Source organism: Pristiophorus japonicus, unplaced genomic scaffold, assembly GCF_044704955.1.
Source record: "Pristiophorus japonicus isolate sPriJap1 unplaced genomic scaffold, sPriJap1.hap1 HAP1_SCAFFOLD_370, whole genome shotgun sequence".
NCBI classification, from domain to species: domain Eukaryota; kingdom Metazoa; phylum Chordata; class Chondrichthyes; family Pristiophoridae; genus Pristiophorus; species Pristiophorus japonicus.
In genome coordinates this window covers 453281-468696 of record NW_027253544.1, presented here as the reverse complement: position 1 = coordinate 468696, position 15416 = coordinate 453281, and the positions used below count along the sequence as shown (strand labels likewise).

Here is a 15416-nt window from a genome sequence, read left to right as displayed (position 1 = left end):
AGGCAAATGGTACAGGGCTGTAGTGATACCCGCCCTCCTATATGCTCAGGAGACGTGGACCATATACAGTAGAGACCTCAAATCGCTGGAGAAATACCACCAACGATGTCTCCGCAAGATCCTTCCAACCCCTGGGAGGACAGACGCACCAACATCAGTGTTGTCAATCAGGCCATCTTCGAAGCACTGACCACATTCGACCAGCTCCATTGGGCAGGCCACATTGTCCGTATGTCCGACACAAGACTCCCAAAGCAAGCGCTGTACTCGGAACTCCGACACAGCAAGCGAGCCCCAGGTGGGCAGAGGAAACATTTCAAGGGCACCCTCAAAGCCTCCTTGATAAAGTGCAACATCCCCACTGACACCTGGGAATCCCTGGGCAAAGATTGCCTTAAGTGGGGGAAGAGCATCCGGAAGGGCGTTGAGCACCTCGAGTCTCGTCACCGAGAGCATGCAGAAAACAAGCGCAGGCAGCGGAAGGAGCGTGCGGCAAACCAGTCCCACCCACTCTTTCCTTCAATGACTGTCTGCCCCACCTGTGACAGAGACTGTAATTCCCCTATTGGACTGTTCAGTCACCTGAGAACTCACTTCTAGAGTGGAAGCAAGTCTTCCTCGATTTTGAGGGACTGCCTATGATGATGATATTGCCTGTTTTGAACAAAATTAAAAACAGTTATCTGCAGTAATCTCGTGTAAAATGTGACAATTCAGACATTGAGTTTATCCCGGGCATATCTGAGCCATACAGACTGGTAGGTCTTAGGATTGTGTGAATCAGAATCGTGGAAATTCATGGCACAGGAGGCAATTCAACCCATCGTGTCTGTGCCGGAGAACTAAGAGCTATCCAGCCTAATCCCACTTTCCAGTTCTTGGTCTGTATCCTTGTAGGGTATGGCACTTCAAGTGCATATCCAAGTACTTTATAAATGTGATGAGGGTTTTTGCCTCTCCCAGCCTGTTAGGCAGTGAATTCCAGAGCCCCACTGCTCTCTCAGTGGAAAAAGTTCTCAACTCCCCTCTAGTCCTACCAATCACCTTAAATCTATACCCCCTGGTTGTTGACCCCTCTGCTAAGGAAAATACAGGCAACTCTCGATTATCCGGGTCCCACGGGGATTGAGCTATTTCGGGTAAACGATTTTTCCGTTAGGGCGAGTTTACATTTATAAGTTAAAACTTGAATGAATCAATACAAACAGTAACAAAAGATAGACATTACCAGCATGCATGTACAGGTTCTGTGCCTGGAACCCGGTGCCAGCACCATCCCCGTTCCCAACGTCAGCGGCGGCCGCAAGAGACAGCGGCTGCAGCAGCGCGCACACACCTCAGCAAAGTAAAGGCAGAGGAGGGTGATTTTTATGGTGAGTGAGAGAGTGTGTGTGAGAGAGAAACTGTGCGAGATTGTGTGTGTGAGAGAGAATGAGCAAATATAAATGAGCACAGTGTTTGGAAGGCGATTTTTCCAAATTATTTGGAGCTGTCTTTTCACTTGTTAGCCACAGAATTTTAAATCCCGATACAACGGTTTCCCGTTGGATCCGTGTACGGATAATCGAGAGTTGCCTGTAGGTCATTCCTATCCACTCTTATCTTGGCCCCTCATCATTTTATACACCTCAATAAGTCTCCCCTCAGCCACCTCTGTTCCAAAGAAAACAACACCAGCCTATCCAATCTTTCTTCATAGCTAAAATTCACCAGTCATGGAAAAATTCTCGTAAATTTCCTCTGCACAATCTCTAGTGCAATTACATCTTTCCTGTAATGTGGTGACCAGAACAGTATGCTGTGCTCTAGCTGTGGCCTATCAAGTGTTTTAATGCAGTTCTAGCATAAGCTCCCTGCTCGTTTATTCTATGCCTCAGCTGAGAAAGGAAAGTATCCCGCATGCCTTCTTAATCACCGTATCTTCCTGTCCTGCTACCTTCAGGGATCTGTGGACATGCATTTCAAGAACCCTCTATTCCTCTACACTTCTCCGTATCCTACCATTTATTGTGTATTCCCTTGCCTTGTTAACCCTCCCCAAATGGAATATCTCACACTTCTTCATTGAATTCCATTTGCCACCTTTCTGCCCACTTGACCAATCCATTGGCATCTTCCTGCAGTCTGCCTCAGTGCCAACCACATGGCCAATTTTTGTATCATCTTCAAACTTCTTAATCATACCTCCTATATTGGAATCTAAATCATTGACGCATACCACACAAAGCAAGGGACCTACTACTGAGCCCTGCGGAACCCCATTGGAAACAGCCTTCCAGTCACCAAAACACCCGTCGACCATTACCTTTTGCTTCCTGCAACTGAGCCAATTTTGGATCCAACTTGCCACTTCCCCTTGGATCACATGGACTTTTACTTTCCTGACCAGTCTGCCATGTTGGACCTTGTCAAATGCCTTGTTAAAATCCATGTAGACAAACGCACTACCCTCATCAACCATCCTTGTTACCTCCTCAAAAAATAATCAAGTTAGTCAGACATGACCTTCCTTTAACAAATCCATGCTGATTGTCCTTGATTAATTCAAGCCTTTCTAAATGATGATTAAGACTGTGTCTCACAAATGTTTCCAACAATTTTCCCACCACCGAGGTTAGGCTGACTGGCCTGTAATTACTTGCTCTATCCCTTTCTCCTTTTTTAAACAATAGTACAACATTAGCAGTCCTCCAGTCCTCCAGCCTGTAGCCTGAGAGGATTGGAAAATGATGGTCAGAGCCTCTGCTATTTTCTTCCTTGCTTCTCCTAACAGTCTGGGATACATTACATCCGGGTCTGGCGATTTATCTACTTTCAAGGATATTAAACCCCTTAATATTTCCTCTCTCACTACGGTTATTTCATCTAATATTTCACACTCCTCCCCCTTAACTACAATGTTTGCATTGTCTCTCCTTTTTGTGAAGACAGATGCAAAGTATTCATTAAGAACCATACCCATATCCTCCATCACAATCTTCCTTTTTTGGTCTCCCACAGACTACTCTTTCTTTAGTTATCCTCATGCTCTTTATATAGTTATAAAACATTCTTGATTTTACTTGCCAATATTTTTTCATATCTTTGCATTCCTAATTTTTTAATTTTACCCCTGCACTTTACTCCTCTAGGCTTTCTGCAGTATTTAGCTCTTGGTATCCAACATACACTTCCCTTTTTTGCCTTATCCCACTGTATGTCCCTTGACATCCATGGAGTTCTAGATTTGGGAGTCCCACCACTGCTCCAACACTGATTTACCTTCGTTGCTGTTTGAAGTCCACTTTTGCTAAGTCACATCTCGGCTTAGTAAAATTGGCCTTTCCCCAACTGAGAACTTTTACTCTTGGTTTAACTTTCCCCTTTTCCATAACTACACTAAATCTAACTGAATTATGATCACTATCACCAAAATGCTCTCCCACTGATACCCCTACCATCTGTCCAGCATCATTCCATAAAACTAAGACCAGAACCGCCCCTCTCTTGTTGGGCTTGCAACGACTGATTAAAAACGTTCTGCTGAATGCATTTTATGAATTCTGCACCCTCTGTACGTTTTACACTGATTCTATCTCAGTTCATGTTAGGGTAGTTGAAATCCCCTATTGTTTTTGCACTTCTCAGAAATGTGCTTATATTTGCTCTTGTATCTTCCTCTGACGATTTGGGGGTCTATAGTACACTCCCAGCAGTGTGATTGCCCCTTTTTTGTTCTTCAGTTCAACTCATAAGGCCTCATTTGATGATCTTTCTAACGTATTATCCCTCCTCACAGCTGTAATTGTTTCCAATATTGCGAGTACCCCTTCCATTTTTTATCCCCCTCTCTATCTCGTCTGAAAATCCTGTAACCAGGAATGTTTTGCTGCCATTCATTGGGACAACCCAAAGATGTTTTATAAATACATTAAGAGCATGAGGATAACTAGAAAAGGAGTGGGGCCTATTAGATACCATAAAGTAAATCTGTGTGTGGAGGCAGAAGATGTGGGTATGATTCTTAATGAATATTTTGCATCTGTTTTCACAAAAGAGAGGAGCGATGAAGACTTTGCAATGAAGGAGGAGGAGTGTGAAATATTAGATGAGATAGACATTGTGAGAAAGGAAGTATTAAGGGGCTTAACAACTTTGAAAGGGGATAAATCCCCAGGCCCGGATGAAATGTATCCCTGTTAAGAGAAGCAAAAGAAGAAATAGCAGAGGATCTGACCATCATTTTCCAATCCTCTCTGGCTACAGGTGGTACCAGAGGACTGGAGGATTGCTGATGTTGTACCTTTGTTTAAAAAGGGAGAAATGGATAGACCAAGTAGTTACAGGCCAGTCAGTCTTAACTCAGTGTTGGGAAAAATCCTGAGGGACATGATAAATCTTCATTTGGAAAGACAGGGATTAATCAAGGATAGTCAGCACGGATTGGTTAAGGGAAGGTCATGTCTGACTTACTTGATTGAATTTTTTGAGGAGGTAACGAGGAGGGTCAAAGAGGACAGAGTGTATGATGTAGTGTATATGGATTTTAGCAAAGTTTTTGATAAGATCCCACATGACAGACTGGTCACGAAAGTAAAAGCCCATGGGATCCAGGGCAAAGTGGCAAGTTGGATCCAAAATTGGCTCATGGGCAGGAAGCAATGGGTAATGGTTGATGGGTGTTTTTGTGCCTGGAAGGCTGTATCCAGTAGGGGTCCGCAGGGCTCAGTGCTGGATCCCTTGCTTTTTGTGGTATATATCAATGACTTGGTCTTGAATGTTGGGGGTATGATTAAGAGGTTTGTAGATGACACTAAAATAGGCTGTGTGGTTGATAATGAAGAAGCAAGCTGCGGATTGCAAGGCGATATCAATGTACTGGTCAGGCGGTTGGAACAGTGGAAAATGGATTCAATCCGGATAAGTGTGAGGTAATGCATTTGGGGAGGTCTAACAAGGCAAGGGAACACACAGTAACTGGTACGACACTGAAAAGTGTAGAGGAACAAAGGGACCTTGGAATGCAGGTCCACAGATCCCTAAAGGTAGTAGGCCAGGTAGATAAGGTGGTTAAGAAGGCAGAGAGAATACTTGCCCTTGTTAGTCGAGGCATGGAATACAAGAGCTAGGAGGTTAAGCTTGAACTGTAAAAGCACTGGTTAGGCCGCAGCTGGAGTACTGTGTGCAGTTCTGTCACCCCATTACAGGAAAGGAGGGTAGCTAATGTAACACCACTTTTTACAAAAGGAGAAAGAGAGAGAAAACGGGTAATTATAGACCAGTTAGCCTGACATCAGTAGTGGGGAAAATTTTGAATCAATTATTAAAGATGAAATAGCAGCGCATTTGGAAAGTAGTGACAGGATCGGGCCAAGTCAGCATTGATTTATGAAAGGGAAATCATACTTGACAAATCTTCTGGAATTTTTTGAGGATGCAACTAGTAGAGTGGAGAAGGGAGAACCAGTGGATGTGGTGTATTTGGACTTTCAAAAGGCTTTTGACAAGGTCCCATACAAGAGATTGGTGTGCAAAATTAGAGCAAATGGTATTGGGATAATGTATTAACGTGGATAGAGAACTGGTTGGCAGACATGAAGCAGAGAGTCGGGTTAAACGGATCCTTTTCTGAATGGCAGGCAGTGACTAGTGGGGTGCCGCAGGGCTCAGTGCTGGGACCCCAGCTATTTACAATATATATAAATGATTTACATGAAGGAATTGAGAGTAATATCTTCAAGTTTGCAGATGACACTAAGCTGGGTGGCGGTGTGAGCTGTGAGGAGCATGCTAAGAGGCTGCAGGGTGACTTGGACAGGTTAGGTGAGTGGGAAAATGCATGGTAGATGCAGTATAATGTGGATAAATGTGAGGTTAGCCACTTTGGTGGCAAAAACATGAAGGCAGAATATTATCTGAATGGCGGCAGATTAGGAAAAGGTGCAACGAGACTTGGGTGTCATGGTACATCAGTCATTGAAAGTTGGCATGCAGGTACAGCAGGTGGTGAAGAAGGCAAATGACATGTTGGCTTCCATAGCGAGGGGATTTGAGTATAGGAGCAGGGAGGTCTTACTGCAGTTGTACAGGGCCTTGGTGAGGCCTCACCTGGAATATTGTGTTCAGTTTTGGTCTCCTAATCTGAGGAAGGATGTTCTTGCTATTGAGGGAGTGCAGCGAAGGTTCACCAGACTGATTCCTGGGATGGCAGGACTGACATGAGGAGAGACTGGATCGACTGGGCCTCTATTCACTGGAGTTTAGAAGGATGAGAGGAGATCTCATAGAAACATATAAAATTCTGACGGGACTGGACAGGTTAGATGCAGGAAGAATGTTCCCGATGCTGGGGGAGTCCAGAACCAGAGGTCACAGTAAGGATAAGGGGTAAGCCATTTCGGACCGAGATGAGGAGAAATCTGTTCACTCAGAGAGTTGTTAACCTGTGGAATTCTCTACCACACAGAATTGTTGATGCCAGTTCGTTAGATATATTCAAGAGGGAGTTGGCCCTTACGGCTAAAGGGATCAAGGGATATGGAGAGAAAGCAGGAAAGGGGTACTGAGGTGAATGATCAGCCATGATCTTTTTGAATGGTGATGCAGGCTGGAAGGGCCAAGTGGCCTACTCCTGCACCTATTTTCTATGTTTCTATGAAAGATGTGATTGCACTGGAAAGGGTGCAGAGAAGATTTACAAGAATGTTGCCTGGGCTGGAGAATTTTGGCTTTGAGGAAAAATTGGAGATGCTGGGTCTGTTTTCTTTGGAACAGAGGAGGCTGAGGGGAGACCTGATTGAGGTGTATAAAATTATGAGGGGCCGAGATAGAATAGATAGGAAGGACCTGTTTCCCTTTGCAGAGGGGTTAACAACCAGGGGACATAGATTTAAAGTAATTGGGAGGAGGTTTAGAGGAGATATTAGGGGAAATGTCTTTACCCAGAGGGTAGTGGGAATCTGAAACTCTCTGCCTGAAAGGGTGGTAGAGGCATTAACCCTCACCACATTTAAAAAATACTTGGATGTGCACTTAAAGTGCCGTAACCTACAGGGCTACGTTCCAAGAGCTGGAAAGTGGGGTTAGGCTGGATAGCTCTTGGTCGGCCGGTGCGGACACGATGGGCCAAAATAACCTCCTTCCATGCTGTAAATTTCTATGATTCTATACGTAACTTTCCCTTGATTATTATGGTCTGTTTTCCCAGAATTAATGTGACATAGCTCTTGTTGGAAAACATCAGAGCCAATAATTTGCTTAACCCTTGAAACCAATGGAAAATGTTGAATCAGAAAATGAAGTGTGCTGGCTACTTTTAACCTGGTTACAATACTCAGTGTGAACAAAGGAGAGGATTTGTGTGTGTGCGGCTGTGGGTGTTAATGATTTAGTAAAAGCTGTTCATCACCACACAACATTCAATCCATCACCGTACTGGGCTACTGATGGCCCGTTACCACACTGGGCTCATTGCTCTCGGTCTATTCCAGGCAGTGTTGCTGCTATGGATCCATTTTAGGTGAAGGTTTCCCACAGTTTCACCATTTATACAAAAAGTGACAGATATTACACGCATTGTCTCTACCCTTGCCAAGTGTGAGAGAAACATACCTTTAAGCTCACTGTATATGGACTGATCCAATTCCTTCATTGCCTGACAGGGTACAGCAATGATAGAAACATAGAAAACAGGTGCAGGAGTAGGCCATTCGGCCCTTCGAGCCTGCACCACCATTCAATAAGATCTTGGCTGATCATTCACCTCAGTGCCCCTTTCCTGCTTTCTCTCCATATTCCTTGACCCCTTTAGCAGTTAGGGCCATATCTAACTCCCTCTTGAATATATCTAATAAACTGGCATCAACAACTCTCTCTGGTAGAGAATTCCACAGGTTAAGAAGTTTCTCCTCATCTCGGTCCTAAATGGCTTACCCCTTATCCTTAGACTGTGACCCCTGGTTCTGGACTTCCCCAACATTGGGAACATTCTTCCTGCATCTAACCTGACTAGTCCCGTCAGAATTTTATATGTCTCTATGAGATTCTCCCTTCATTCTTCTGGATCCCGGGAATCAGTCTGGTGACCCTTCGCTGCACTCCCTCAATAGCAAGCACGTCCTTCCTTAAATTAGGAGACCAAAACAGCACACAATACTCAAGGTGTGGTCTCACCAAGGTCCTGTACAACTGCAGCAAGACCTCCCTCCTCCTATACTCAAATCCCCTTGCTATGAAGGCCAGCATGCCATTTGCTTTCTTTGCTGTCTGCTGTACCTGCTTGCCTAACTTCAAAGACTGATGTACCATGAGACCCAGGTCTCGTTGTACCTCCTCTTTTACTAATCTGTCACCATTCAGATAATAATCTACCTTCCTGTTTTTGCCACCAAAGTGGATAACCTCACATTTATCCACATTATACTGCATTTGCCCATTCACCTAACCTGTCCAAGTCCCCTGCAGCCTCTTAGCATCCTCTTCGCAGCTCGCTCTGCCACCCATCTTAGTGTCATCTGCAAACTTGGAGATATTACATTCAATTCCTTCGTCTAAATCATTAATGTATATTGTAAATAGCTGGGGTCCCAGCATTGAACCCTGCAGCACCCCACTAGTCACTGCCTGCCATTCTGAAAAGGACCCGTTTATTCCCACTCTTTGCATCCTGTCTGTCAACGTCTCTATCCACGTCAATATATTACCCCCAATACCATGTGCCTTAATTTTGCACACTAATCTATTGTGTGGGACATTGTCAAAAGCCTTTTGAAAGTCCAAATACATCACATCCACTTATTCTCCCTTATCCACTCTACTAGTTACATCCTCAAAAAGCTCTAGAAGATTTGTCAAGCTTGATTTCCCGTTCATAAATCCATGCTGACTTAGACCGATCCTGTCACTGCTTTCCAAATGTGCTGCTATTTCATCTTTAATAATTGATTCCAACATTTTCTCCACCACCGATGTCAGGCTAACTAGTCAAAAATTCCCTGTTTTCTCTCCCTCCTTCTTTAAAAAGTGGTGTTACATTAGCTACCCTCCAATCCATAGCAACTGAATCAGAGTCCATGGAATGTTGGAAAATGACCACCAATGCATCTTCTATTTCTAAAGCCACTTCCTTAAGTACTCTGGAGTGCAGACTATCAGGACCTGGGGATTTATTGGCCTTCAGTCCCTTCAATTTCCCTAACACCATTTCCTGACTAATAAGGATTTTCCTCAGTTCCCCCTTCTCGCTTGACCCTCGGTCCCATAGTATTTTCGGGAGGTTATTTGTGTCTTCCTTAGTGAAGACAGAAACAAAGTATTTTTTCAATTGGTCTGCCATTTCCTTGTTCCCCATTATGGATTCCCCTGATTCTGACTGCAAGAGACCTACATTAGTCTTCACTAATATTTTTCTCTTCACGTATCTGTAGATGCTTTTGCAGTCAGTTTTTATGTTCCCTGCAAGCTTACTCTCATACCCTATTTTCCCCCTCCTAATTAAACCCTTAGTCCTCCTCTGCTGAATATTAAATTTCTCCCAGTCCTCAGGTTTGCTGCTTTTTCTGGCCAATTTATATGCCTCTTCCTTGGATTTAACACTTTCACTAATTTCCCTTGTTAGCCACGGCTGAGCCACCTTCCCTTTATTTTTACGCCACACTGGGATGTACAATTGTTGTAGTTCATCCATGTGATCTTTAAATGTCTGCCATTGCCTATCCACCGTCAACCCTTTAAGTATCAGTCGCCAGTCTATCCTAGTCAATTCACGTCTCATACCGTCGAAGTTTCCTTTCTTTAAGTTCAGGACCCTAGTCTCTGAATTAACTGTGTCACTCTCCATCTTAATGAAGAATTCTACCATATTATGGTCACTCTTCCCCAAGGGGCCTCGCACGACCAAATTGCTAATTAATCCTCTCTCATTACACAAAATCCAGTCTAGGATGGCCTGCTCTCTCGTTGGTTCCTCGACATATTGTTCTCGAAAACCATCCCTTATACACTCCAGGAAATCCTCCTCCACAGTATTGCTACCAGTTTGGTTAGCCCAATCAATATGAAGATTAAATTCACCCATGATAACTGCTGTAACCTTATTGCACGCGTCCCTAATTTCCTGTTTGATGCCATCCCCAACCCCCATACTACTGTTTGATGGCCTGTACACAACTCCCACGAACGTTTTCTGCCCTTTGGTTCTTCGCAGCTCTACCATATAGATTCCACATCATCCACGTTAATGTTCTTCCTTACGATTGCGTTAATCTCCTCTTTAACCAGTAACGCTACCCCACCTCCTTTTCCTTCCTGTCTATCCTTCCTGAATATTGAATACCCCTGGATATTGAGTTCCCAGCCTTGGTCAGCCTGGAGTATGTCTCCGTAATCTCAATTACATCATATCCATTAATATCTATCTGCGCAGTTAATTCGTCCACCTTATTGCATTAAGTTTACCAGCGGTTTTTGTGATATTAATCAGATACTGATCAATAAATCCATGTGTAAGATGTTATTCCTTCTATTCAGGTTAATATAATGCAAACTGTATTTACTGGTTACATTGAGCTGGGTTCCGCTCCCGCTGATATCGCCCCACACTTTACAGTAATAGGCGGCAGTGTCACTGGGCTGCACGTCTGTGACTGTCAGAATGAAGCTGTTATTGGAGATGTCTCTGGAAGGCTGGAGACGGTCAGTGGAACCTGGGCTCCCTCGTGTGCTGCCACTTGCCTCATGTGTTAAAACCCACTCCGTATCTTGCCCCGGTAGTTGCCGGTACCAGTGGACATCAGTGTCACTCACTCTGGCGTTCCGCATGGTGCACTGTAACCGCGCCGTGTGACCCTCTGTGACACGTTCCAGGCTCGGAGACTGGGTCAGGACAGGGACAACTGCACCTTTAATGGGAAAATATCAATCACTTAAAAACCGGTCTGAAGGTTACAAAGTGTCCCTGGTATTTAAAGGGCCAGTCCAGGCAGTACAAGTTAGACGGAGATCAAAGATTGCAATCCTGGAGCAGTGCGGTTAGTCAGTTACTGATTCCGATCCAAAATGTGGAAAACCTGTGTTGTGAACCCTGTCTTTTATTTGAACAAGTTCACCAATAGAAGAGAAGGTTCTTTTTCTTTTCATTCACCGGCTGGCGTGGGCACGGGTACAATGGGCCGAATCAGTGTCCTTCGGTGCTGTCTGATTCTATCATGGAAACTGGTAAAGGGAGACCTGGGGAGGGAACAACAACTGGTATTGATATAGCGCCTTTAATGCAGTAAAAGGTCCCAAGGTGCTTCACAAGAGTGTTATTAGACAAAAGATGGTTCCTTCAAGCTGCGAGGAACCATCAGCGGAAGGTCGGGGCTTTAAAAGGAGGAGCAGCATGGCGGCATACCACTGCAAGGTACAGCGCGAGCCAGTCAGGGAGGGCAACGACTGTGAAGAGGGCGACTGGAATGGACATCCTCATAATGCAGGTCGGTGATTGGAGCGTGGGCAGGTACAGCAGGAGCGATGAGGTCGGTGCGAAGTAGTGGCGAGGGATTGCAGACCAACGTGATCGGGGCCCAGGAGAGGCATGAGTTCGGGGACCAGAAGAGGCGAGGGCCCAGGGGCACACGGGCCAGCCCACACTGCAATATGTGTGTGCAGTAGATCCGTGCAGCAGAGCTGGTTTCCAGTCGTCAAGGTTAATCCTTGCCACTGGACCAAGACCTAGCTCTGTCAAGCCCGTGTGGTGGTTGGTGTGCAACGGTCACCACACGTTAAAAAAATCCACACTCTGGCATCATCCATCCTTCAATCTGCAGTTCGGGACTTGGAATAGCCAGTCCTTCATTGAAACACATGTGAACTCATCCCTTTTTGGTGGAAGCAAGTCATACTCGATACAAGGGACCGCCGAAGAGAAGATAAGACAAAAAATTTGATACCAAGACACATGACACAAATGGTCAAAGAAGTAGGTTTTAAGGGGCGTCTTACAGGAGAAAAGAGAGTCGAGAGGATTAGCAAGGAATTCCAGAGCATAGGGAGCTGGAGGCACGGCCGCCAGTGGTTGAGTAATTATAGTCGGGGGTGCTGAACAGGCCAGAATTAGTGGAGCGCAGACATCTCTTTGGCAGGGGGTCATGGGGCTGGAGGAGATTACAGAGAGTGTGAAGGTCGAGGCCATGGAGGGATTTGAAAACCAGGATGAGCATTTTTAAAATCGAGGCGTTGCTTAACCGGGAGCCAATGTAGGTCAGCGAGCACAGGGGAGATGGGTTTACAGGACTTGGAAAGTTTACAGCACACAAGCGACCTATTCGGCCCATCGTGTCCGTGCCGGACGACAAAGCTATCCAGCCTAATCCCACTTTCCAGCTCTTGGTCCATAGCCTTGTATGTTACGGCATTTCAAGTGCATATCCAAGTACTTTTTAAATGTGGTGAAGGTTTCTGTCTCTACCACCCTGTCAGGCAGTGAGGGGATAAGGGGTTATGGGGAGCGGGTGGGGAAGTGGAGCTGAGTCCATAATCAGATCAGCCATGATCTTATTGAATGGCGGAGCAGGCTCGAGGGGCCATATGGCCTACACCTGTTCCTATTTCTTATGTTCTTATAGACCCCCACCACTCTCTGGGTGAAAGAAATTCTCCTCAAATCCCCTCTAAACCTCGTACCAATTACTTTAAATCTATGCCCCCTGGTTGGTGACCCCTCTGCTGATGGAAATAGGTCATTCCTATCCACTCTATCTCAGCCCCACATAATTTTATACACCTCAATTAGGTCTCTCCTCAGCCTCCTATGTTCCAAAGAAAACAACCCCAGCCTATCCAATCATTCATTATGGCTAAAATTCTCCAGTCCAGGCAAAATCCTCGTAAATCTCCTCTATACCCTCTCTAGTGCAATCACATCTTTTCCTGTAATGTGGTGACCAGAACTGCAGACAGTACTCTAGCTGTGGCTTAGCTAGTGTTTTATACCATTCAAGCATAACCTCCCGGCTCTTATATTCTATGTCTTGGCTAATAAAGGCAAGTATCCCGTATGCCTTCTTATCCACCTTATCTACCTGTCCTGCTACCTTCAGGGATCTGTAGACACAAGAACATAAGACATTTGAGCCGTTGTAGGCCATATGGCACCTCGAGCCTGCTCCACCATTCAATAAGATCATGGCTGATCTGATCTTGGCCTCCACTCCACTTTCCTTCCTGTTCCCCATAACCCTTGACTCCCCTATAGTTCAAGAATCTGTCTATCTCAGCCTTGAATATCTTCACTGACAGCCTCCACATCTCTCTGGGGTAGAGAATTCCAAAGATTCATGACCCTCAGTGAAGAAATTACTCCTCATCTCCGTCTTAAATGGACGATCCCTTATTCTGAAACTATGTGCCCTAGTTCTAGATTCCCCCATGAGGAGAAACATCCTCTCAGCATCTGCCCTGTCAAGCCCCCTCAGAATCTTATATGTTTCAATAAGATCACCTCTCATTCTTCTAAAGTCCAAAGAGTACAGGCCCAACCTGCTCAACCTTTCCTCATAACATGCCTTCATCCCAGTAATCAACCAAGTGAACCTTCTCTGAACTGCCTCCAATGCAACTATATCCCTCCTTAAATAAGGAGACCAAAATAGCATGCAGTACTCCAAGTTTGGTCTCACCAATGCCCTATACAGTTGCTGCAAGACTTCCCTACATTTATACTCCATCCCCTTTGCCATAAAGGCCAACATTCCATTTGCCCTCCTAATTACTTGCTACTTGAATGTTAACTTTTTGTGTTACAAGTACAAGGATCCCCAGATCCCCCCGTACCACAGAATTCTGTAGTCTCTCTCCATTCAAATAATATTTTGCTTTTCTGTTCTTCCTATCAAATTGGATAACCTCACATTTTCCCACATTATACTCCATCTGCCAAATGTTTTCCCACTCAGTTAACCTATCTATATCCCTTTGCAGACTCTGAGTCCTCCTCACAACTTGATTTCCCACCTATCATTGTATTGTTGGCAAATTTGGCTGTAATACTCTGTCCCTTCACCCAAGTCACTACGATAGATTAAAATAGATTGTAAATAGTTGAGGCCCCAGCACTGATCGCTGTGGCACCCCACTAGTTACAGTTTGCCAACCTGAAAATGGCCCATTTATCTCGACTCTCTGTTTTCTGTTAGTTAGCTAATCCTCTACATGCTTATATATTACCCCCCAACACCATGAGCTCTTATCTTGTGTAGTAACCTTTTATGTCGCATCTTATCGAATGCCTTTTCGAAATCCAAGTACACAATATCTACTGGTTCTCCATTACGCACCCTGCTTGTTACATCCTCAAAGAACAATAATAAATTTGTCAAAAATGATTTCCCTTTCATAAAACCATGTTGAATCTGCTTGATTGTATTATTACTTTTGTATTAATTCTTGGGGGTCACTAGACACCAGAGGGCACCGTCGTCGGAGGTCATCAGGCTGTATGCATGTGGCATGTGTGCTTGGTCACCTGTATATAAGCTGGGTGTCTTTGTCACGGTGGCACTCTTGGGCTGGAATAAAGATGGATCAAGTTCCACCTGAGTGAGTTTCCAGTAACCAGACTCTTGCGTCATTACAATTGGCGACGAGGTAATTTAAGAACCTTCGCATGCACAATGAGCACTGTTGGAATCCTGGAGAGATTCGTGGAGGGCGAGGATTGGGTGGATTTTGTCGACCGCCTGGATCAATATTTTGTGGCCAATGGCATGGAGGCAGAGGCCTACGCAGTTAAGTGCAGGGCAGTTCTCCTCACCGTTTGTGGTCTGAAAATTTACGGCTTCATGAAGAATCTTCTCTCGTCTGTACATCCGGTGGAAAAGGTACGAGGAATTGTGTACATTGGTGGGTAACCATCTGAAACCAAAAGAGGGGATCATCATATCACACTACCGTTTCTACACACATGTTCATGCTGAGAGCCAGGACGTGTTGGGATTTGTCGCCGACCTGTGACGTCTTGCTGAGCCGTGTAAGTTCGGGAACAAACAGTAGTAACAAGGTTGGGGATGGCATCAAACAGAAAATTAGGGATGTGTGCAATAAGGGTACAGCAGTTATCATGGGTGACTTTAATCTGCATATTGATTGGGCTAACCAAACTGGTAGCAATACTGTGGAGGAGGATTTCCTGGAGTGTATAAGGGATGGTTTTCTAGAACAATATGTCGAGGAACCAACTAGAGAGCAGGCCATCCTAGACTGTGTAACGAGAGAGGATTAATTAGCAATCTAGTCGTGTGAGGCCCCTTGGGGAAGAGTGACCATAATATGGTAGAATTCTTCATTAAGATGGAGAGTGACACAGTTAATTCAGAGACTAGGGTCCTGAACTTAAAGAAAGGAAACTTCGACGGTATGAGACGTGAATTGGCTGGGATAGACTGGCGACTGATACTTAA

General features: G+C 44.9%; 1 protein-coding gene across 1 annotated transcript in view; it reads right to left on the bottom strand.

Annotated features, from left to right (window-relative positions):
• LOC139250425 (immunoglobulin alpha-2 heavy chain-like) overlaps positions 1-14872 on the bottom strand; it is a gene marked incomplete at its 3' end in the record, with an annotated part of 222120 nt that extends 207248 nt beyond the window's left edge. Inside the window, exons 1-2 of the mRNA XM_070872819.1 lie at positions 14771-14872; positions 10533-10877 (exon numbers count right to left, since the gene is read on the bottom strand). Coding sequence (XP_070728920.1) covers positions 10533-10877; positions 14771-14825 — 400 coding nt within the window. The remainder of the gene's footprint in view (positions 1-10532; positions 10878-14770) is intronic.
• Positions 14873-15416: the final 544 nt, after the last annotated feature.